General features: G+C 38.5%; 1 protein-coding gene across 2 annotated transcripts in view; it reads right to left on the bottom strand.

The window, feature by feature from the left end:
- The window catches only part of Tspan7 (tetraspanin 7), a 111,489-nt gene that overhangs the window by 75,541 nt on the left and 11,121 nt on the right, over positions 1 to 24,827 (bottom strand). Inside the window, exon 1 of one of the 2 annotated variants that reach the window (XM_006527583.1) lies at positions 3,628 to 3,817. The exons of the other annotated variant lie outside the window; for it this stretch is intronic. Within the exon in view, the coding sequence (XP_006527646.1) occupies positions 3,628 to 3,660 (33 nt within the window). The 5' untranslated portion in view covers positions 3,661 to 3,817. Of the gene's footprint in view, positions 1 to 3,627; positions 3,818 to 24,827 lie in introns of those variants that run through there. 2 annotated transcript variants of the gene reach the window in all.

Raw genomic sequence — 24,827 nt, 5'->3', positions numbered from 1 at the left:
TGTGTGTCTGTCTTTAAATTAATTCACTACCTTTGGTGCCCTTTCTTCCAAAGAATACACAGAAATGACTAGATTATACACTTATGACTATTTTCATTAAAATACCCCTGCTAAACTGTTCTATGACTTCTCTCTCAGAAAGTACATTCATCATATTAATTAGAACCTTGGTATTCCTTAGACCTCATCTGTCATACCTTATCCCAGCAACTAGAATGTGCCTTTCTCTTTAAAATGATTTGGAAACCTGATATTCTACCATGGGAGATGATTATATTAACATTCCAATAAGTAATATCTTCTCATAGTCAACCCTTTGTCTAGGCTCCCCTCCTACAATGGTACTGCGCTTAAAGACACTCACTTGTTTTGGCCAGCCTAACACAAGAAAATGCTATTTAAATAGAGGCATGAAGAGTTTAGAGGCTGGAGAGACGGCTCAGCCATTAAGAATAATGCTGTTCTTCCAGAGGATCCAGGTTCAATTGCCCAGCACCCACATCGCAGCTCACAACTTTGTCAGTTCTAGAGGATCCAACACCTTCACATAGCATACAGCCAGGCAAAACACCAATGCACATAAAATAAAAATAAATAACTAAAAACTGCTTGTACATTACTACTGAGAGATCTTCTGCTATGGTATGGAGAGACATCACAGCTGACGAAGAATCACGAGAATGATCCCAGATCAGCACAGAGGCAGAGATGGTCTATTCCTATCTACTCTATGCCACTAACTTATAGCATTCCGAACAAATAATTCATAGTTAGTTTCAGTTGCTAAATTTTGGGATCAATTTAGACACAGCAACAACTAATTGTTCTCTTACTGATAGTACACACATAGTGCAAATCAATAAAGGCTTATACAGCCAAGCATACACTTCAAAACACAAGAAGTCTTTAATAAGCCTGCCTAAGGGTTAATCCAGATGCTTGTCTTGTGGGAAACTGTAGAACTTGTCAAGTTGAAAAATCAACACGTCCCACTTGGTTATAGAAAAATTAGGTAGGATACATATTTGTGTATATGGAGATTTGTTAAATGGCCGATGGTCTCTGGGTATTTCCATAATTACTAATTTCATATATGTTCATTATAGATACATATGTATGTGGTATCATATATATCCCAGGCTGGCCTCAAATTCACTATGTAACAAAGGATGACCTTGAACTGTTGATCCTTTTGTCCTCCCTTCTTCTCTCAAGTGCTGGGGTTGGGGCAAATGCCATTATTTCTGGTTTATTCAGTATTGGAAATCAAACCCAAGGGTTTGTGCATGCTAGGCCAGTCCTCTACCAATTATGCTATATTCCAGTCCCCAAATTTATGTGTATTATTTCCTTCATGTGAACTTTGTAAGTTTGTAAACAAACTCTTTCAGGGGAAAAAAGCCTTTTAAGATAGATTTGCAGTGTTTGTAATCTGTGGTTTCTTCTACAACTACACCTTATTTTATGGCAGGGGACATCATCTCTACCAGTGTATATTCAAGAATGAGTCGTAGTATTTTAAAAAGCCCAAAGTGAAATGAGCTCACTTGCATGACATATCCTGTACAGCGCACACTTCCAAAAAGAGCGATTTCTCTGCTTTACTAATTAACAGCCGCAGTCACTTCCAATTTCCAAATCTGCTTGAGAACAGCATGTTCTGCATTCTCTACTCACTATTCCTGACCCTGTTCCTAGAGTGTTTACAAACCACTGTCTGCAAAAGAGAATTGGGAAGGGCAAACCAAAGGTGCACTCAGGATCCACACTTCTCCCTGTGACCAGAGAATGGAAATTCAGATAGCACAGTTTGATTCTCAATCTGTTGATGGTGTTCAAGTTGGTCACAATTGGGTAAGTTAACCTACACCAGGAAGATGCCAAAAACAAAACCACCATTACTAGCATCTTAAAATTAAACACACACACACACACACACACACACACACACACACACACACGCATCAGAAAACAAACAACAACAAAAAAACCCCAAGTTTACTCCAACTCTTTGCATTGGGCGTGTGATCTGGATAGGTGCTGACATCACAACTCAGTTGAAATGAGAAAGAATTCAAAGTAGTTTTCCTACTTTTCATAAGGAAAAAATGGCCACTTTTAGTTAGAAACTCTTACAAGTTTACAGCACTAGCTCTCCAACTAAGCAAGCGGAAAGGACTTTGGAAAACATAAAGGCAAGTGAAATTATGCCTCACTAGGACTATTTATAGCTAGCTGGTCCCGTCATAAGATCCTCCTCTTAGTTTGGTCAGACAGACATGACAGAAACAGGATAATAGTTCTGAACGTGACAAGCAGCTAGCAGGGCTTACATACTTCTTTCACTGAGAGAAGAAACAGAACAAAGGAGCAGAGAGCCACAGCCAGCCAGCAGGCCTGGAGGCTGATGCTTCGAAGTGCACCTTCCGTTTCTGTGCAAAAAAAAAAAAAAAAAAAAAAAGATTGAGGGAAAACAAGATCAAGGGAAATTTAAGACCCTTTGTATGTTTAAGTTTCCCAGCTGGGTAGACAGCTCAACCAAATAGCCATCCTCTCCTGCTGCTTCTAAAAAATACATGGGATAGTTGTTCTAAGAAGAAAATGTCTGCACATTCATCACGGAGACAGGAAGACCCCCATGATAGCTTTTTTATGGGACTCCAAATAATACCCGGTTCCTCTTTCTGGTTCTCTAGTTCTGTCGAGAGGTTAATGAAAGTGCCTGATTGATAATGAGAAAGTTCACTTCCAGACAAAATTTTGTCTGTTCGCGGCTGATGCTGGGAATGAGCAGAAACCTGAAGTGCCTTCAAAGCAGCTCATTGTCAAGGCAAACATTCTGTCATGGCAACTAGAAAAAGAACTGCACATTGTCTTCTACTGACTAATGTTAAAATGAAAATTCAAGGATTCAAGTAGGGAAGAGAGTAGATGATTGACACAAAATTGAAAAAAAAAGAACCAGTACTGCTGGAAGAAATGAAAAGGAGTGTTCTCATATAATTAGAAAGCAGGGGCTTCTTTCTGTGCTAAGGCATGTAGAAGAAATACGACGAACATTCTTCTTGCAAGCCTTGCAGTCCCCCCCCTTTTTTTTGATGAGTGCCCTTTGCTTCCCTGCTGCCAAGAAAATGTAGGACAAGCTAATGCAAGCAGCACAAAATGGGACGCCATTACAGTTGATTGCAATTCATCTCCATACCCCGAGTCCCTGATTGACTCAAAAAGGCTGTATCTTTGTGCAGTGTCCTTATTATTTTCTTATTTTCACAATGTCCATTGTCTTTGAGTTCACCACTGGTATTACATTTTATATTTGGTCATTTTGTTTCTCCCACACTCCACACACCAAACATACAAAACCCTTCCACATGGGATCAATTCAATGGCGGAGGCTCCCTTACCAATCCCTGAGATGGAGATCTTAAAATATGGTGTTTTAATACTGAGAACTGAATAGACCACATTAAGCTAAATCTCTGATGAATAATCCACTCACAATGACCTTGTTTACTTGCATTTATTATATTACCATACATGCTAACCCAGTGTCCATCAGAGACCAGAATACAGACAATACACACCTCATCTTCCTCTTTTTAAGCCCCCCCCATCTCTTTATCCTACCTTCATCCTGAGATCACCACTATCAGGAATCATGTGGGAGTCTTTCAGATACTCCAGTCATGAAACCCTGATGGTTTGCTTTGCATTCGTCTGTCATTTTGCATGCTGTAATGCTTTCAGGGCAGTGGAGCTACATAGCGAGACCCTGTCTCAAAACAAGCAAACACACACAGACAAGAGGGACATTAGCTTCTTAAGACTTTCCTGCACTGGTTTCCTCTATGGTTCTTTACTTATTAACCAGTGTTGCACTGCATATCGTAAGATGGGAAATGATTGGCCACAGAAGAAGTTAGCACGGTTTTCCCTGTACTTCAGCTGTTTGGACACTGTCCAATAGGGATCACGTATATGTTCTATACCTCGGAGCAGACTCAAGCTGCTGAGGCAGGAAGTTCACTGTTACTAAGTCACACTTATCCCTAAATTCTGATTTACGAGGCAGCTCCTGCATTGTCATGCTCAGAAACTCCTTGCACAAGGTAAAGGGTACCTGTGAAACCAAGTGGAGCTGAACCATTCCTGTCTGTCCCTTGAGGCTCTCACTGACTTCTGTAGGATGGAAATAGTAAGGCTACCACTGTACAATAGTAGTAGTACAATAGGCTTATTATAGTCTTAGCCTGTGAGGCCACTTCCAGATTCATGAAAAAGAAATGATGCACAAAGCCACACAGTTGGAAGATGTATTACGCCGTCAAGAGACCTTCAAGCGTAACAGCAAGCCTGGGGGCTGTATCAGAAAACCCGTATCACTGCAGAGTGGGCCACAGTACGAGCTGTTGGGACTTTGATGTGAACCTGAACTAGAGCAGCTGGAAGGGTTATGTTACAGGAAAAGAGGGTATTAGGAGCCTGTGATATTTAGGCACCAAAGCTGACATAGACCGTTCTAAACATAAATCTTCAATTAAACAAAAGGGAGGGGCGTAGTTAACATAGACACTTGTTCTGGAGTAATGGTAATATAATTGTCTCAAATGCCAGGCCCATAAGAATGACATTTGCACAGGACAGTAAGACCCTCTCTGAAATACTGCTTTATCGCAAGAACATTCACAAAATACTGAAATGCGCTTTTGTAAACTACCGAGTTCCTTTGTTACTGTGCTTAGAATCCAACCACAACCTAACAATCGCATCTCAGTGTCAAGCACCAAAGGGAAAGGGTGGCTGACTGAAATTCTAGGCCAGTTGTTTTCTATAAAGCTCCCTGTCACTCTGTGCAGCACTCAGGTTCTACAAAGTCACTCCAAATACTAAAGTATCTATGAGAATATTGTTCCTTGGAGGAAATGTTGTATTAGGGTCACACAAGTCTTTGATTACCCCATTAAACGAGAAATACATGACCCTTCCTGCATGTATGCTTCTGTTTGAAAATACCTCATTTAATATATGTTGTTTACATTGTTAGTTCCTTGGCATTACCTTGCAGTCACTACTATCAGCATTTATCCTTGAAGGAAGCTTATGAAACACACATATTTTCCCTGTAAGGTATATTACCACCCTTTTAGACTTAGAAATAATAAACATTGCATTAATGGCATGCTTGGAGACTACCGTAAGTCGCAAAAGCTAGAAACCAAACCATGGAGACCCTGGTACTACACTGACTCTGACAAGGAAAGGTGTTACAGAATGAGTGGGAAAACAATAAGGGAAAGAACTGCCTTATATGGCCTAACCCAAATCTGTGTCTACTAGGCAATTCATTTGTTTGTTCTCCCCATGCATATCTGTGAGCAACTAAAAATGCACAGCAAACATTGATCTGGAGCTACGAATAAATTCTAGCGAGTAGGCAAATTCTCAAATATACAATCTGTGAACAGTGAGGAGTGATTCCATTTCAAGAAATCCCTGCCTACCTCGAGGCATCAAAATGTACTTTAATAGATGTGCAGAGCCAAGTAATGACAATATCAGTTTTTTAGGTATATGCTCTCCTTGGGTGAGATCACAATGGACCTCTCTCTAGACCTCATATCCCTTCGCTCTTTTCCCGGGAGCCTGAAAAAAAATCTAGCTTACAATGGGTATTTAAATGAGAAAAATCCAAGCTCTAGAAAATTGTGAAACATGCCATTTTTGTCAGAGAGAGAGAGAGAGAGAGAGAGAGAGAGAGAGAGAGAGAGAGAGAGAGAGATTATGAATGTGTAGACTCCCTTGTTCCTAAGCAGGATTTCCATCTTCACTAGTAGTTTTTCTCAAACTGTGCAATGCCCATTCCCCTAGGGGATGTTGTAACGAGTTTAGTTTCTGACTCAGGAGGCCTGAAGTGATATCTGAGGCAATCCTGTCTTTCGACCGAGCTTCCAGAAAATGCTGATGGTGCACATGCTCAGAGTAAGAAGGGTGTAGATGAAATGTACTGGTGCCAGCAAGGACAAATGTCTCACTGATGATAACTCCTTGCAGGAAACAAGCAAACAAATCTCTTCTGCTCATGGCTACAGAGTGCATACTTGAAAAATAAGCTTTTAGAGTATCGAGAGATATACAAGTAAAATATTCTATAAAAGACAATGACATCCATTCATCTGTCTAAATTTATCAAAACTATAAGGAAAATAAACAATATACTCAGATCTCACTGTTACTTTCCAAATAGGATCTCCCATCCTGGATTTTTTCCCCCTTCCTCTTCGAAACAGACCACAGAGAGCATTTAGAGAGCCACGGTGCAAACTTCTGCAAGGCTCAGAATGCTTAGTTTGCAGGCAGCTGACACTAGCAGGCAAAAACACCCCTTGTGTGTCTTAACATGCAGATAAGGCTTGGGGTTATTAGGAAGCTGCTATCTGCAGATGAAGACATTTGCTCTTCGCTGCCTCTCTGCTCTTACCCCGAGATACAATAAATCAAAGATGACTTTGTGAAATAAGGGCAGGGAAGTGCGGGTCAGGCAAACTGTCATAGTGCAAGGAAGTCTGGCACCAAAGAGCCTGGGAGAAGGGCAGTTTGAAGCAAAACCTCCAGTGGAAATTTGATCTATAAGATATTCAGAAGAATACAAAGAATCAGAGCTCCTAGAAACAAGCACAAAGCAGATGAAAGGAAGGGTACTTCAAATGGGTCACCATCTGAGGGAGGCTAAGGTTGAGAAAGGCATTTAACGCTCATCCCTTCACATCACTGCGTCCAAATTGCTAGTTTGTGTTTAATAATTGAAAACCTCCAAGTTCAATTTGAGATCCAACATAGGAGCATCCACCATTTAAGCCGGTTTGATTTTTCCACCATACTAAAGAACTCTCCACAGCTGCCCTTTCTCCTTACCCCAAGGTTCTTTCCGCACACATGGCGCCAATTGCAGCTAAGGAAAAATTAACAGTCTGCATCCAACTCCATGTCAATAATGTAAACATCTCGGCTGTTATATTTTGTTTGACTTTGACAAGATAAGAAACAAAAATGTTGATCATTGTAAGCAGAGCTCGGCTCAAGCTCTAACTGTGAACATTCCAGAAAGTAAGAGAATTATATGTAAAGTGATGACTAAAAGGAGAGGAAAAGAATTTCAAAATCTAATACTCAAAGAAGCATCGTTGGAAATATGAAGGAATATTCCAAGGATCCTATTTATAGCTCCATACAAATTTTGTTTTGCTTTTCTCAAAATTATGGGAGGTGCTTTCTATTTCCTATAAAAATTAAAAAAAAAATCTCAAAGGAATTTAAGGGACATAAAGAGCTATTTCTCCAAGGAGTCTGCTAAGACTTCATATAAAGAGATGAAGAGATGGCTCAGTGATTAAGGGCCTCTATTACTCTTCCATAGGACTAGAGTTGGGTTCTCAGTTGCCCACAGGGTGACTCAAAACCACATGAAACTCCAGCTTCAGGGAATCTGATGCCTTCTTCTGGCCTATGTAGACAACTTCACCTCTCTCTCCCCTCCCTCCCTCCCTCCACACCTGCCCCCCTCTCTCTCTCTCTCTCTCTCTCTCTCTCTCTCTCTCTCTCTCTCTCTCTCCCTCTCTCTCTCTCTCTCTCACACACACACTGAAGGAAATTGTGTTTTAGGAAGTATCTATATTAAGAAAGTACCTCCAATATGAAAATATATCTATACAATATTATTCACTGAAAATTCATTTGAAATTACAAAATATTGCAAATCACCAAAATGGAGATTACCAAAATTACCATAAAATGGAGATTAGCTATTATAATACAGCCACATGGTAGACATACAAGTAAAAAAAATATGAAGATCTCTCTCTAGAAGCAATATGAAATAATGTACAAGATTGTTCATGAGGACAAGTCCTCACCATACATAAGCAAACGTGCAAAACAGTAACTATAGATGATAGATGTGTTCATTTGATCATGGTAAGTATTAAGCAGACAGGAAGGAAGGAATTGTCTGTTTTGGATACATATATATTCTACTTGTCAAACATTTTAAAAAGAAAAATATATAAAGTAATCTGTAGAATGCTACAGTTCATGTAAGAAAGGTACAAGAAATAGGATAAGGATAAGCCAGAAACCAAAGAAATTTGTTTAAGGCAGTAGACAGGAAGAAACGGGGTGCAGGGGGAATGGGAAAGAGTACTGGAGATAGGAGAATGGTACTTCTTGGCATACATATTTTTTTATAGCACTGATTCTGAGAAGCATAGCAACGAACATATAAACAAGCAATAAAAATCAAAGGGGATGTTTTTGTTGGAGGAAACATAATATAGTACAAATACTAAACAAAAAAAATTGCACCATGAGTAACTAATATAACTATGCTGAAGTGGGTAGACAAGAATAGAACGAATTTTCCTAACCGTATAAACAGTATTTGGCCACTAAATTAATATTTTAAAAAATGTTTACACAAATCCCTCCCCTTGGGGCTCAAGGATCTATATATAAACGGGAGGCAAGAACAAATGGTTGTTGTAAGAGGATAACAAGGAAACAGTGCCTTCTAGACACAACAGGATTGATGTACATATGAACTCACAGAGATTAAAGCAGCGTACAAAGGGCCTCAGAAGTACCAAAGGTTAGTGGACAATCTCTCATCTGCAAGCAAGAAGGTATCTCCAATTGATAATCACTCACATTGGGAGAATTACGTGCCTTCTATGGTGGCACACTGGCTATATTAACCATGTTCAAGGCTAGGCCACATGGCTAGGAGTAGATGGCCAACGCTATCTCAATGGTGTTTTCTGTCTTTTTTTTTTTTTTACATCTTGATTTGGGAAATTTTGGTTTTATTCATCTTTTACTTGTATATTTTAGTTTCCAATTTTGTGGGATGTGTGTGTGTGTGTGTGTGTGTGTGTGTGTGTGTGTGCGCGCGCGCGTATCTGGTTTTTTGTTTGCTTTTTTAAAAAGAGAAAGGTTGTGGAATAGGATGGGAGGGGAAGGGGAGGATCTGGGAAGAGGTGAGAGATGGGTAAGCATAATCAGAATATATTGCCTGAAAACTCTTTTTTTGATAAAAATAAGAGCTTGAAAGAAATATTTAAGCCATTAAAGGTGTTCGCCAAAAAGTCTAGATGAGCAGTTCTGAAACTAGTTTGTGTAACTAAGATTGAGTACAGAAATGTATGTAAGTACATTACTTATGGGAAGCAAGGTTTCTCATCGCCAGAGAAAGAAGGCAGAAATGAACTATATGGTATTGAACTAGAATCAAAGATACCACCAGAAGCTCATAGCTTTTTAGAAATAAATGAAGAGATGGATGGGTGGAGAAATGGCAGATGAAAAGACAGCGAGAAAGAAAAGGGAAAAAGGAAGGGATCTTAAGTATTTTGTGCTGCTCTAAGAGTATATCTGACGTTGCAAAAGTTATAAGTAATAGAAGTCAATTCCTCACAGTCCTAGAGACTAAGAAGTCAAAGATCATGTATAGTGTTTGAACCATGTATAAAGACTAACTGTACAAATAGAAAAAGGTTAGACATGAAATATATTACATATAGCTACAAGGTTCTTTAGACTATAAATCAAGTTACACAGTATCATATGATAGCAGGCCACAATCTAAACATTTATACACATCATAACTGAGGCTCAAAACACAAGAAACTAAACCGATACAATGGCAAGGAAATAAAAGAAAACTATTTATTTTTTTTAAAAATGTTTTGTAGCCAAAACAGTGCTCCAGGAAATTTTTATAGCACTAAGTGATATGAGAAACAAAAAATCTTAAGAGTAATGGCACCAGATTTTACCTTCACATATGAGAACACGGATCCTAAAATAAGCAAGCAAGAGAAATAAAATCAGAGCTGAAACTAATGAAATAAAAAAGATATCAATTGTTGTAGAAAGTATTTAATCTCAGTCCTGTTTTTGATCATTCAGTTCCCAGAAAAAAGACACATAACCTTTACATTTATATTAAGCCTTAATCAGTCCTAGAGCTGGGCAGATATCTACCCTCTATGCTATTATGTCTACTTCCCTATCAAAAGCCCCAAGTTATAACTTGCTATGTTCCATGTGGGTTCCTATTAACTCCAACTGGCCAGCTCTCATGGCCATGTTTTGAACTTCTTACCCCATGGTGCCTCCTGCTCTCCCCACTTTCTCTCTCTCCTCCTAGAAGTTCTCAGATCCCAAGCCTGGGAACCCAAAACCTTGCCATTCTCAATTCTGCCCAGCTATAGGCTGTAGGCATCTTTATTCACCAATCAGGGATAACATGGGGGACAAGGTCATATGGCATCACTTGGTCTACATTTAGATTCTCTCCTCCCTGGGGACAACCAGGCCCTAGGGGCCAGTATTTAGTATTACAGTACATAGCAAAAGATCAAACTTCAATAATCAACAGAGAGAAAAAAGTTCAATCCCACAAAAATGTTTGTTTGTTTATTGGAAAAATCAACAAAATTGATCAGTCCTTCACAAATTGCCAATATGAGGATTAAGAGAAGCAACTTACTATAGATTCTACAGCTGTTGAAATCCTAATCTTGTGTTACTTAATACTTTATGCTCATTAATCTAAAAACCTATTATAGATAAAATAAACTAATTACTTGAAAGACAGAAATGACCATACTACAGTAATAAATATGTAGATGCCATAAATTACTCCATTAAAGAGGTTACATTTATACTTTATATATATATATATATATTTTTCCCCCAAAGAAAAGCCTCAATAGCTTTACTGGAGAAATCCACTAATCATTTCAGGAGTAATGAATACCAAGGCTGCAAATCACATCCAGAAATTAGTATAAAAGGAAATCCTTAATAACTTAGACAGACACAGGAAACTCACTCAACAACAACAACTCTCAGAGACATGGATATATAAATTCTCCCACCCAAGTACTCAGTAAGCCTGACCTTATGTACCTTCCAAGATTACACAAGCCCAGTTGTGTTTAAGGTGGTATGGCCATATCCTGGTAGTATAGGTTTTATTCATGGTTTAAGGAGCTTAATGTCACAAAATCTAAAAGAATGATACAGGAATACAGTAGAAAATAATCACAAAAAATGGAATATTATAGAATCTAAAGCAGACCAGAATTTCTAGTCATGATGCCTTAATAGTATGCCGTACATAGGGCTTTATAGAGAGGTTAAGGAATGTTAAATTCCAATCATCTATAACACTGCAGCGTCCTCATGCCCTTGTCCACCCAACTCAGTTTAAACAGCATCTACATCATAAAGTCGAAGAGAAATGGAAAAATTGTTAATGTGCAACAAAGCATTGGATAGTTAGCTTTAATGTATTTGCAGTCTGAAAAAGAATCAAACACCATCAACAGTGAGGACAACACAATAGAAAATGTATAACCAAATTCCAACCAAATCCCAATCTAACACAACTTCATGTTCTTTCTCACTACCCCCGCCAAACTAAATTGAAGAAGAAAACCAACCAAACAAACAAACAAAATCCACACACACACACACACACACACAAAAAGGCAAAAATCCAACAAGGAATAACAAAAGACATTATATACAAAACCATGAAGTCCATTTTGTATTGGATAACTACTACTGAGCATAAGGCCTACCCTGGAGTGTGGCTGATATAACCAGTGTTAGACCACTGAAGAAAACTGATTTCCCTCTCTCAGCAGCTACCAACTACAAATAGTTTCTTGGTCAGGGATGGGATTTTATACCCACTTCTTCTCATCAGTAGAGTAGTTGGGATTATTCTCAGAACTCAACTGTCTTAAAAGAAAGATGATGCCTGGTGCTCAGAGACCCAGGAAAAGGGGACTAAGACAAACATTAATCCTCAAAGTCTTTTCTTAAAAAAAAACATTGTTTGGTCATTTAATTTTATGTTTAAATGTTTTCTTGTATATATGTATGTACACCATGGGCATGCTTGGTGCCCAAGGAGGTCAGAAGATGGTATTGGATCCCTTTAAAGTAAATACATATAAATGTCTGTTAAGGGCCATGTTGTTGCTGGGAAATGAACCTGGGTCCTTTGGAAGAGTAGTAAGTGCTCTTAACCACTGAGCCATCTCTCCAGCCCCTCCTCCAATAATCTTTTCTTATCATTTGAAACACTGTGTGCTACCACAAGCCAAGCCATGATTTTTGTCAAGTTAGAAGGCTACTTAATTCAGGAATGTTCTGAAATACTAAAGCTACCATGTAGAACCACACAAATAATCCCAAGATTACATAGTGGATTTGGCAGGATTATTGAAGTATGATTTCTTTCTCCAGCAGTTTTGATTGCTGGGCAAGTTCAAGAGAGGGGAAAAACAGGAAGCCCAACATTTTCAACTTGTAGGCACATTTTTCCCAGTGTATCATTTTTGTACTGTTGATATTGGCCTACAATAAGCCCCCAAAGAAAACCAGAAACATTACCATGATCGCTGTAACCCATAGGCAACAGTGTTAGCACTTAGTTAAATAGCTCTAACAGTTGCAGCTCTGCTATGCACTTCCCTTTCTGCTATCCAATGAGAACTGGTGTGTTCTCATTATAACACAAATAGAAGACCATGAATGGAGAATACGTGCCAGCACCAGCCTTCTAAACTTTCTGTGTTTCCTTCTGGAGCTATATTGGCCAGCTCATTCCAGAACTAGGAGTACAAATTTTATATTGACTGGAAAGGGACTTACAGGGGATGAGAAAACACCTGCCAAACTGTATTTATGGTAATTAGTGACCAAAGCAAACCTCTCACTGTTCAGCTATGGAAGTATGAGCTTCCATGCGTTTCACCATAGACAAGTAGCGCTATGACTACCTATCAAAGTCGATTTCTGTCTCCCCTAAAGCCAACCTTCTGGAAATTATCCTTTAGGAGAAAAATGGAAGCTCTGATTTTGCACCAGATACCTAGTTCTAATTTATAATTCCAAGAAAAACATTTGGCTCCAGAAAATACAACGGGAACCCCGAAACTTGTGGCCATAAAACTTGACACCTTCTGCCATAGGCTAATGTAGAGATCTATTTTGTAATGTGAAACACAACTCCTATGCTAATCATCCAGATGTTGAAATGTGACCCTGTAATTACGTAACATAAAGCAGCATCGTGTTAATACTAAGAGAGAGTGGAAATGTCACACCCGCCCATGGCTGTCTTCATTAATTACCACATAGATGTTACTAATTAGTCACAAGCTACCAATCAATACCTAGATTACAGGTATCCCCTTCATCTAAAATGTAATGCCATTTAACTAAGACATATTTGAAACTACAGAACTATACTGTAAACACACTAATTTTGTTGTTATTGTTCAGAGCTGGGAATTGACTCCAAGGCAAGGGAACGACCATGGGGCTTAAATTTCATCCTGTATGCAAAGTTACATGGTTTTGTTAGTATCCCCCCAAATGTTTATATGCATAGACAGATATAGCTATATACATGTGAATGAGTGTTCATGTCAAAATTCATTCACCAAATTATGGGCTTGTGGACGTGTGTGTGTGTGTGTGTGTGTGTGTGTGTGTGTGTGTGTGTATAAAATCTCCAAATCAAAGCTGGCTGGGAAATATTAATTAAGGTCTCCCAGAACATGAATATGAACTGATAAATAACTGACAACCATGGACATAACATCTTGAAAGAAACAAAAAGGAAAAGAGAAATTTATTTAAGTTGGAGCTTTTTGGTTTTAGCATTCCCAATACCTAGGGCTACTTAATTCTGAACACTTAACAGTTATGTCTACTGTGTGATGCTAGTCACATATTCATCGCCTTCCTACTCTGTCCTCACTACATGCGATTCACACTTCCCTCCATTAACTGTGACAGCGAAAACTCTTTGCAGACACTGCCAAATGGCGATGAGGGTGGAATGGGAACAGAACTAACATCTCTCCAAGATCCCATGGACTAGACACCCATTGCAAGGTGTAATATGTAAAGTCTGCTAAAGACCAAGTAGAAAGGTCACAATTTCAGAGAAAGAGCAATAATGGAAGACTGATGATAGCTTACCAGTCTTTTGGGACACCTTCAAATACAGGCAATCAATGTAATCTGCTCTAGCTAATGCGAGAATACCCAAGGCTGGAGACACCTCAAGTACACTTTTTCAAGAGCTGTCACAAAGCTCATGTGATAAATTTTATAACCATCAATCACTGTCATTGACTACCTCTCCCAAGTAGCTCCATAGATGGGCCATTTGCTCCAGCAGAACACAGGGGAATTTAAGGAATTGATCACATCCCTACACTGATGAGGGATTGCTAATACATATTAGACTTTTAATAAATTACTTTCAAGAAATTGTTTTTTTACATTTTAACCTCTAATTTCAACATTCAGTCTAATTTTAAAAAATCCATAATACTCTTAACTTTTACAAAAATGCCTAGTAAATAAGGCCTCTTGTAATACAGACTCTGTGTAAGGAGCTAATCTGATCGTTTTACTTTTTTTGTTTTTTAACATGTGCCATACCAGCTTTAAAGAAACAAACTGTTACGTGACTTCACATTTGGAAAAATATTCAAGGAAATAACCTCCCCTCAAGACAAGACCAAAAGTACTCAAAGCATTAATAGCTTATCAATTATTCTACAACTCCCAATTCTGTAAAGGGAGACAAGGCAACAAAATGCTTTATGACAGGCAAAATAGTGGTTGAGAATAATCTGAGCAACCGATGTTCAACTCATAATGGTTAGGGCAAAATAAGATGTCTCTTAGGGGAAAAAATGAAATACAGACCCAAATTGATCTAAGAATGGATAGCACAGATATGAAAATATACTTCTCCATTATGAACTATGAAGATACACAATGGAAACACTACAATACTATCACACGTCTGCTAGGCTGGAAGAATATTGAGTAGATTAGCCAGAACATGTGAAGAACTACAGTTCTCACCGATCTATATCACTTTCAAAATCAAGGGGAGGGGTTTGCTTTCTTTTCTTTTGTTTCTCGATTCCTTCTCTGTTTTTCCTTCCACTTTGGCGTATTTTTGTACATTATGAAAACGAAATAGTCTTCCATGCCTTCTGATCACACAGGAGGACCAACTCCAGGGAAAGTCAAGAAGAAAGTAAAACATCTCCATAGAACTGCCTAGAGCACGGGGTAGAGGAGCGAAAGTCTGTATCACAGTGACTTAGTAGCTTCTGGAAGGGACAACAATTTAACTACACTATTACTTGATTTTTAATTAAAGTAGACAAATATTTTACATTTCTTCCACAAAACAAAAGATTTCATCTCAGGCACAAGACACCCAACCAGTTAGCCATACCCAAACCTATACCTGAATAGCACTAACTAGGAAAAATGGAATTCTGTGTGTTTGGGATGCTTTTTATCTACACTACGAGGAAGATATGAAAACAAAGGCTACAAGAGAATTGGAAGTGCTTTGGTGGTCAAGAGCACGAGGTGCTTTTCCTGTAGGCGTTCTTAAGTTCATAATTTCAAAACAATTTGATTGGTGTCACATAACAGATTAACTCTAGAGCTGGTAGTATTAAAACAAATCAATCTAACAAAGAGATTCAATTGACAATGGCTTTAGGATAATTAAAGCGTGAACTGATGCTTAATAGACAATTTCAGATGGCAAACAGGCAAGGAGGATTTGAGAGACTTAACATTGTGTACATAAGCCTCCATGTGGACCAGATCTACAACTGAAAAACATTAGCCGTAAACAATCATTGAGCGACAACTCTATTTCATGTCAAAATGTTTTTCTTGTCATTACAAAGAAGGGTGCCAATTACCCAAAATGAGGTTCCTGTGCTCTGCTTTGTTTTTCCTGTTACAAGAATTCATCTTTAGGAGGGCAAATCTGGCCCAGCTGTCAATAGGAGTCAAGTAATAGCAATCAAACAATAAATTGACTTCTAAATTACTTGCTTCAGCTCAGATAACTGGGGTAATCAGCTTAACAATGGATAGCAAATACCAGAAATCACACTGGGTTCTGAACTATCTCAATCTACATTCTGAGCCTCCTTACCCCTCAGGTTTCAACTTAAATGCCACCTCCTTAGAGAGCTTTTGTGATATCTCTATTACTAGGGCCCTATACCATCACTTCTTGAACTATTCCTTTGGAGCACTCACCGCCGCTTGAAGTGTTATTCTTTCTCTCCGTGTTTATTGTCTATTTCCTACCTTCTCACCAGATCACCTTGTTCATTTGGTCCAACTGAATCCTAGCACTTAGCATTTAACAGGCCCTCGATATTCTGAGCATAAATATTCTCTCTGGCATAAAAGCAGAGAATGAGGAAAGCTGACAGGCAAGCAAATAAATGGTTAAATGATTACTATACAAGCAGAATATAATAGCTGGGCAAAGTTGAGAGAGAGAGAGAGAGAGAGAGAGAGAGAGAGAGAGAGAGAGAGAGAGAGAGAGGGCAGGGAAAGTTTACAAATGGCTTCCTAGGGACTGTGATCACTGAATAAACTCTTGAAGACTAGTAAGATTTAGTAACCAGAGAACTGGAGACAGTGACCTGAATGGAAGCTAAAAATAGGAAAGGGAATGAGGCTGTGTGGGGATATTAATGTTTTATCAGCAGGCAAAAAATTTGAACTTGGTTTTATAGGTTTTATAATGGCTGTTTTCTTTTTCAATTTGGCTTTAAAAAAAACAAATTGCTTGTTTAGAATAAAAATCACAAACAGGAGTGAAATGAAGGGATTTGGAGTAGGGGTCTAAATCGCTGTGATGGTCCAAGACCAAGAGCAAGATGGTAGCACTGGTTTTACTGTTGTCATGGTCTCTGGACAATATAGATGAAAATGAATTGGCAATGCAATGGAGAGAAGGGATTGGATGTAAATGCTTTCCAAGGTCACTCCCAGATAAAATTCTAAAGGATTAGAAAGCTCTCAGTCTGTCTGCTTTGGGCAGACTTAAAGACTAGGTACAGCCATGCCTGTCAATTAAAATCTCTCAAATCTTTAAAAACAAAACAAAACAAACAAACAAACAAACAAAAAATACTCAACAGGACTTGGTGATCTGTACTACATGAATGAGAAGACAGCCAAACATCAGTCAGTGGCTCTCAGCCTCCCTCATGCTGCAACCCTTTAATAAAGTTGCTCAAGTTTTGGTGACCCCCCACCATAACATGATTTTTGTTGGTACTTGAGCGGTTAGTACTGTATGAATCATAATGTAAATATCTGATATGTAGAGTGTTTGATATGTGACCCCTAAAGGGTCAGGACCCAAGTTCAGAACCGCTGATTTACGGCAACTGGCTACAACAGATAAGAGAGAGATTTGACAAAGCTAGAAATGAGATGGGGGGGGGGAATTAAAGACAAATTCCATGTTTTAGTCGCTGGAAATAAGCACAGGGAACTACTTTACAGTTAAAACAAAAAAGCAATACAACTCTACATACGCTGCTCAGTTCAGGTTTAATTTGAATGAAGGTTTCTGTCTCTGGCTCATGACACCAGTCTACCAATAGTTTTAAATACTCTTTAAAATTTTATGCTTATTTATTTTGTGTGGGGTGGGGACATTCTAAGCATGAGTACAGAAGTCATATAAGGATAACTTTTGAAGTCATAAAAGAGGATAACGTTTGAGATTGAGTGCGCTCTCTCTCTCTCTCTCTCTCTCTCTCTCTCTCTCTTTACCTTAAGGGTCCTAAGGATCAGACCATTTACTGAATAAGCCATTCAGCTGGCCCTACAAATAGATTTTTTTTAAAACAAAATATTCCAAAATCCTTATTAATCAAATCTTTACAATTAAAGAGGCTTGATGTAGAGGGAAGTCAGAGGATCCAAACATAATGTAGTATTTACTCTCTCTTTCTCTTTCTCTCTCTCTCTCTCTGTGTGTGTGTGTATTACTGCTATCATAGAATTGGTTTTACAAGCAAAAAAATAGAGATGTCTATCTACAAATGTCTTTTTTTTGAAACTGGAATTTAGCAGCATTGGGAAATTTCTGTTTTTGAACTAGACTTTATCCAGTGTTCTCCAGTCCCTTAAGCTCGTCTCATCAGAGATAACACAGCCAATTAACCTTATACAGGCAAGAATTCCTGTCACTATTCACAGAAATTAGGAATGGTCAGGTTTGTTTTCCCCCCTAAAAGCAGATACAGAGAGTGGAAACAAGATCACATCAACAGGCAAAGCCTGAGTTGGCAGCTGTGCAAATGAGCCTTATCTGTGTGTCCATGTGTGGATTAGATAACAGCTTAGCTAGTGTCAGCTCCAAAGGAAAATGCCTGACAGTTCCCACTGCCTTTAGCACTCTTCAGGGCAAAGGCAGGGGGAAAAGTTGCATCTCTAGCAGTTTTTACTTCTTTGGTTTCCGGCTGTTCAAAGTGGTCTGGGGCTTGTTGCCATAGGAATCAGTTTCATATGTCGACTATATTTTATAGCAGTGGGATAAATAATATTCATGTGCTTTGGAGCAACAATTTAGAATCTTTAAGGCATAAGATAATTTAATCTTAAATGACAGTCAGAGTATCATCTACCCAGTGGAAATTCTCAGGACTTTTGATGCCTTATCTAACTTACATCAACCATGAACTAAAAAGGAAAAAAAGGAAGATTCGTTATAGACTCAGACTTTTGAAAGAAAAGCAGGAGTTGTTGCTTAGTTGTTGACAAGAAGAGTGTATCTCCTATTAGGGTTCCTTATCCTGTATCCCCAGTCTGCAAAGTATTGTTATTCTTACTAGGAAAACTGAAGCTTGGAGCTATAAGGACAGAAAAAAATGGGAATACTTCCAAAACTATAAACCAAAATAACCAGAGACACTAGAGCTGTAAACTTGGATCATTCTGGAAATTAGAAGATTTCTTTCTTGTACAGGAAATTTTTGCCAGTCCATAGGAGCAAAAACAATTTTTCTTTTTTGCAGGAAAGCAAATTGATGACTAAGAAAGGACTCAAAGAGTAACCTCTAATCATCTCCAAAGGCTTACCCTGGAGAAATGTGCTTCTGGAAACAGGACACTGGGCCCAAGAAGGGTGAAGAGGTCTATAACAAAAACCCCTTTCAGGCATGACTGTGGGCCACACTCTGGACGTCAGGGGACTTCCTCTCAAAATAAGGAACAGTAATTACTACCTCAGCAAGTTTGCATGAGGACTAAACAAGATAACACATGTTAAATGGTCAACCTTATCCTTGCCTTTACTAACTGCTCAATAATCATACAGCAGTAGTTGGGTTCATAGCAATATCACCACCTTGATCTAATCCAGTGATCTTCGTAGAGTAGATACTGTTGCTGCCAGCAGTCATGATTCTCATGTTTGATCCATATGGACAACACAGCCCTTTTCTCCATTCAAGTCATAATAGTCCACTTGGAGACAAAAATAATCTAATCAAGGAGAAAATACCATCCCCTTCCAAACTGCCAAATAAAACACCTAGAAGCTAACAGGGTAAAGTCTATCTTGAATTTGTTTTTTCTAACTGTCAGAAAATAGGATCAAAATGCATAAAAATTGAATTGATTAATGTTAATGTTCAATACGCTATATTGGAGACACTTAAACTTACACAGTAAGGAAATATATGGTATACACATGTGTGTGTTTGTAGCTAAACTTTAATCAAATTTTACTTCTTATAAGTAAACATAAAAGGCCCCAATGAAGGAAAAAAATGAATGGACAACGACATATCACACAACAAATGAACTAGGGATTCACAGATTTCTATAAAGGAAGAGATAGCAAATACTCTATATTTTCCAAGGCATACAGCAAAGGAGTGAAGACCATCCTATCCCAAAGATGCTCACTGGTTATTGATCATTTTGATCTAGTAACATCTGAGACACTGTAGCTTCAGAAGAACTGTCTAACTGGCCTCTTTGTACAGGAAGCAAACCATAAAGATTCCTTTGGGAGGGGGAAGTATACCCAAACCAGAATGAGAACTAACCCACAATCACTGGGGAGCCATGCCACAATGGACTCATACAAATAAACCTAGTGAAATAGCCCTTATCTTTCACTAGCTTTACACCCTCTATATGTCTCCTAATTACATCACTAGAATTCATTATCCCCTGTCAAGATCACCTTGTCCCATCACTAACTCCAGTATTTACTGGTACTTGTTTTAAAAATCTAAAAGCTTTCTGTTTTGATCATGTCTTCAGACCATTGCTCTCTTGTGACAGTTCAGCATATATGTAAAGTCAACACAGTGTGAATATATATATATTTTCCTGTTAATCTGCCTTGTGTCAACTTGGCTAAATTCTTAGCCTCAGCCAAAAAATCACATTATTGAAGTAGGATTGGCTAAGGTGTTCTTCATCCTTCTCCACAACAATCTTTTGTGACAGCTGTCATGGCATGAAAGCATCCATCAACTACACATGAAGCTTGTTTCCAAAAAGAGATGTCTGTACACTACTGCAGATGCCAGCAAGATTTTGATGAAAGGACCCTGATATAGCTGTCTCGTGTGAGGCTTTGCCAGTGCCTGGCAAATACAGAAGTGGATGCTCACAGTCATCTATAGGATGAAACACAGGGCCCCCAATGTAGGAGCTAGCGAAAGTACCCAAGGAGCTGAAGGGGTCTGCAACCCTATAGGTGGAACAACAATATGAACTAACCAGTACCCCCAGAGCTCATGTCTCTAGCTGCATATGTAGCAGAAGATGGCCTACTCAGCCATCATTGGGAAGAGAGGCCCCTTGGTCTAGCAAACTTTATATGCCCCAGTAATGCCAGGGCCAAGAAGTAGGAGTGAGTGGGTAGGGGAGCAGGGCAGGGGGAGGGTATAGGGGATAGCATTTGAAATGTAAATTAAGAAAATATATAATAAAAATTTTTTAAAAAGAGATGTCTGTAGATTTGGTTCATGGAAAATCCCTAAGGTTGAGCCTCATCTATTAACATGGAAACGTGACAGAATATGTTAAACCAAAATGCTAAGATTCAAGGCAATATGCTTAGAATGATTTATTTATGTGGACTTTAAAAATATAAAAATAATGCTTTATAGCAATTATGGGGATATATATATGTGTATATACATATATATGATTAAATATGTACAAAATAGACTCAACTAATGAACTATATTTAAGACAGAGAGGACAGGATAGGGCACTGAGTGTAAAATTTTCATATTTCTTTAAGAACTAGTTGCTTAAGGCAAAAATAGCATAACGATAAGATCTGATAGAGCTGATTGGCAGGCAATTATATTATTTCCTTAAATTATATTTATAATATAGCACAGAAAGTTAATGCCCAAAAGGAACAGACATTTTCCTTTATTTTGAAGAGACTTAAGACTTAGAAAGAATCAAGTTAAATTTGGTTTTGCTCTTCATTTACTCAACCCAATAAGAGAGGATCGAGCTGATAAACTGTTCCATGATAAATGAAATGATATATGTTTAAAAAGCACTCCATATTTGAGAAATAAAATCAGATAGGATGTAATATATAGAATGTCTTAAGCATTTCTTGCTTTCTTCATTATAAAAGTAACACCTTCTATATGCAATGCTAGTTGAAGCCTTGGAAAACACACCAAAAGGGAACCCATAAAGTATTTTGCCTCTTAGCCATAAGTGCTAACATTGTGTGTGGAGACCTCTTCAGTAACTGTTCCATGCACTTATTTTTCTTTACAAAAGCAGCATGTCATATACCATGCTGTTTGCTTAGACTACTCATTTGAATACCTTCTTAATTGGAGTGTTCATTTATGAGCCTCTCTTTTTCTATATTTATTTTAAAGATATTTGAGATGCTCTATCCAGAGCTCACTCCCAACATCTCATACTTTGTCCTGTGTTCCTGACAATATGGAGCAGTGCATTTCTTTTCCAGTGGTCATTAGACTTTAAGGAAGGCCCCTCCACCACCCACCATCACTGACTGTAAGTAGGCATTGAGGCACCTCTCAAAGAGTTACCTGTCTGAAAGCATGTATAACCCCATCAGGGTGGGCAATACCACTGTATTCTAGGCACCCCCTTCTTTTTTAAAAAAGTACAACATACAAAGCAATTACTTGTTTGTCCTTGAAACATCTTTGAAGAATACAAACCTAAAGAACTTCAAAGCTCACTCTCCAAAAAGAGCAGCTGCTATTAAGGAGCTTAATGAGTAACTTGCTCAAATGATTTGCTACTACCATGAAGGAGGACCTTTATCCTTTAGACAGGACTTACTGGAAACACAGGCTTCCTTTAGTCCTGGTGGCGCAATGCTTTGCTACACCTATTATCAGCAAGCAACATAGCATTAACTGTGCTTAGAATTCTGGGCGTACCACACAGTTGAAAAGGATAGCTATACTGTCTCATGCCTCTTAAATGACCTAATGGGCTTTCCCCAACCTTGTCTGACAGCCACACACTGCTCCTGTGATGCTCTAGTAATTCCACCCCTGCCTTTCTAACCACTTCAAACATCCAACTCATCACCTTTCCTGGTTAGACAAGAAATTTAAGAGAACAGGAGCCGAGGAGGCTAGGAGTCACTCCCCAGTTGGACAGGCCTCCCAGAAACATGAAGTGCCACTTCCAGCTGGAAGGGAAATGATTGGGCTGCTACCTGGCTGTCCAGGAACCTATATGAGTTACTGACTGGGAGTTCACAGTGTCCATTCCAGGTCTCCAGCGTGCATGCATCTACTGTTACCTTCCTCTGAGTTTCTCCTGCCCAACATCAACAGGTGCTTTCTCTACTCTCCCAGTGCAAAAGAAGAGCCATTCTCTTCTGCTCACCTGACCCCACATTTCACTGACCAGCCAATATACAAATACAAGTCGTATCTTTCTCCCCAGGTCAACCAACTGTGACCACGGAGGGTGAGAGGTAGGTGCCACACAGTACAGAGATGGCCAAAACTTCACCACCATCAGCTAGAAAATACAGCAAACTTCTGAGAGTCAACCTATCCTTCAAAGTTACTGTTATCTCAAACTAAGCATATACAAACTATAACAGATCCTATCAATGTTAAACCAGCTCCTTAGGGTCTACAGTGCCACAGGGGTATCAACATCAGCTAGGATCTTTAAGCGCAGAATACTGTTCTTGCCATATATCCTAAAGAAGCCATCTTCTGTCCTCCACTGCTCATTCTCAAGTCACCTGAAATTAGACTTCACTTCCTAGCTAGGTAAGCTGGTTTCACTTTCTCTTGCCTTTGTATGGCAATTTAATGCTTTCAGACTAGACCTGTAAAGTGTATCTCTCATCTATGTGTTCAGAACTGTGAAAGAGTATTCCTTGTGCTAGCCAGCCAGTCCTAGTCAACCAATAATAAAACCTATCCCTAGCTTACCTAAATAGACCACACACCTTTCCCTTTAGTATGACTAAACTCATTCTAGTCCCTCCAAACACGAGTACACTATATCACTTTTCTAGTTCAGAGCTATCCAAATGAGATAGAATGGCAAGCCATATAGACAGGGTCTTCACATGTAGCTCATGTTGGCCAGAAACTCCCTATGCAGCCTAGGCTGGCCTTGTACTCATAGAAATCCTGCTTCAGCCACATGAATGCAGGGAGTATAGCTATAAGCCACCATACCCAGCTCACATTTATAGCTTTAAATTTTGAACAACACTCAAGTTAAAATTATATATAATTAAGTCTTACTAATATGATTTTCTTAAGCCAATATATATCTGAAATATTACCAATTCAATATGCAACCAAAACAAAATGAGATGCTTTGCATTTGGTACTAAAACTTCAAAATCTGATGTGAATTTAACACGGCACATTTTACTTTAGAAGATTCATATCTGAAATACTGTAGTGGTTACTTTGTTGGACAGGGTCTAAGTAGCCTTTGTCAATGTAGAAGATGTGAGGCTTGCTTTGTTCCCACTCTCACTGGCCCATAGTAAAATTTACACTATGATTTACTGAAAGTAAGGGTTAGACCTCCCTTCTATCTGCAGCCTATAGAGCAGGGGTCAATCAATTTCAGTCCATGCATGAAACCTCGCTGTCCATCTGGCTTGGTAAATACAATTTGCTTGGGCTAGTGCCTTATTCATTTATCTACGTCATTATCTATGCTGCATAGGCTTCATTTAACACTAATTAGATGCATGGTCCATAAAACCAAAAATATTTACTATCTGGCCCTGGATAGTAAAGCTGTGCCAACTGTTTCTCTAGATGTTTCTCTAGATTGCCTCAAATGTCCTTAGCATAAATGTCATAAAACAGAGTCATTGGTCTATATTGAGAGACGATGTCCATTAGAAATAAGAGCTTTTGTATAAATGGCTAAATGAAGAAAGCAATGTTAACAGTTGGCACAAGGTTGTTTGTTTGTTTGTTTGTTTGACCTCACCACAGTTTAGTTGACAAATTTAACAAAAATTACAATTTTGTTAAATACTTTTAAAAAATAACCAAATATATCAGTATTTTATTTGCTTCTGAGTGTCTAATTTAGTAAGCCATCTTTCTTATACCTATATTGTATCTATGTTGGGTTTTCTTGGGGGGGTTGGTTTTTCAAAATAGGGTTTCTCTGTGTAATCCTGACTATCCTGAAATTTGCTTGATAGAATTGGCTGGCCTTGAACTCAGAGATCTGCCTGCTTCTACCTCATAAGTATGCTGGGAAGGTGTGTGCCATCAAGCCTAGCTCTACATATTATGTCTATATAAAATTATACTTTTTATATTTTATATATAAATGTAATTTTTGCTTTATTTTATATTTGAACACTTAAATTAACTGAAAATGTTTATGTGGTTTAGGCA

The sequence above is a fragment of the Mus musculus genome, chromosome X, assembly GCF_000001635.26.
Source record: "Mus musculus strain C57BL/6J chromosome X, GRCm38.p6 C57BL/6J".
NCBI classification, from domain to species: domain Eukaryota; kingdom Metazoa; phylum Chordata; class Mammalia; order Rodentia; family Muridae; genus Mus; species Mus musculus.
The sequence above is the reverse complement of the archived record's forward strand: the minus strand, read 5'-3'. Positions and strand labels throughout refer to the sequence as shown.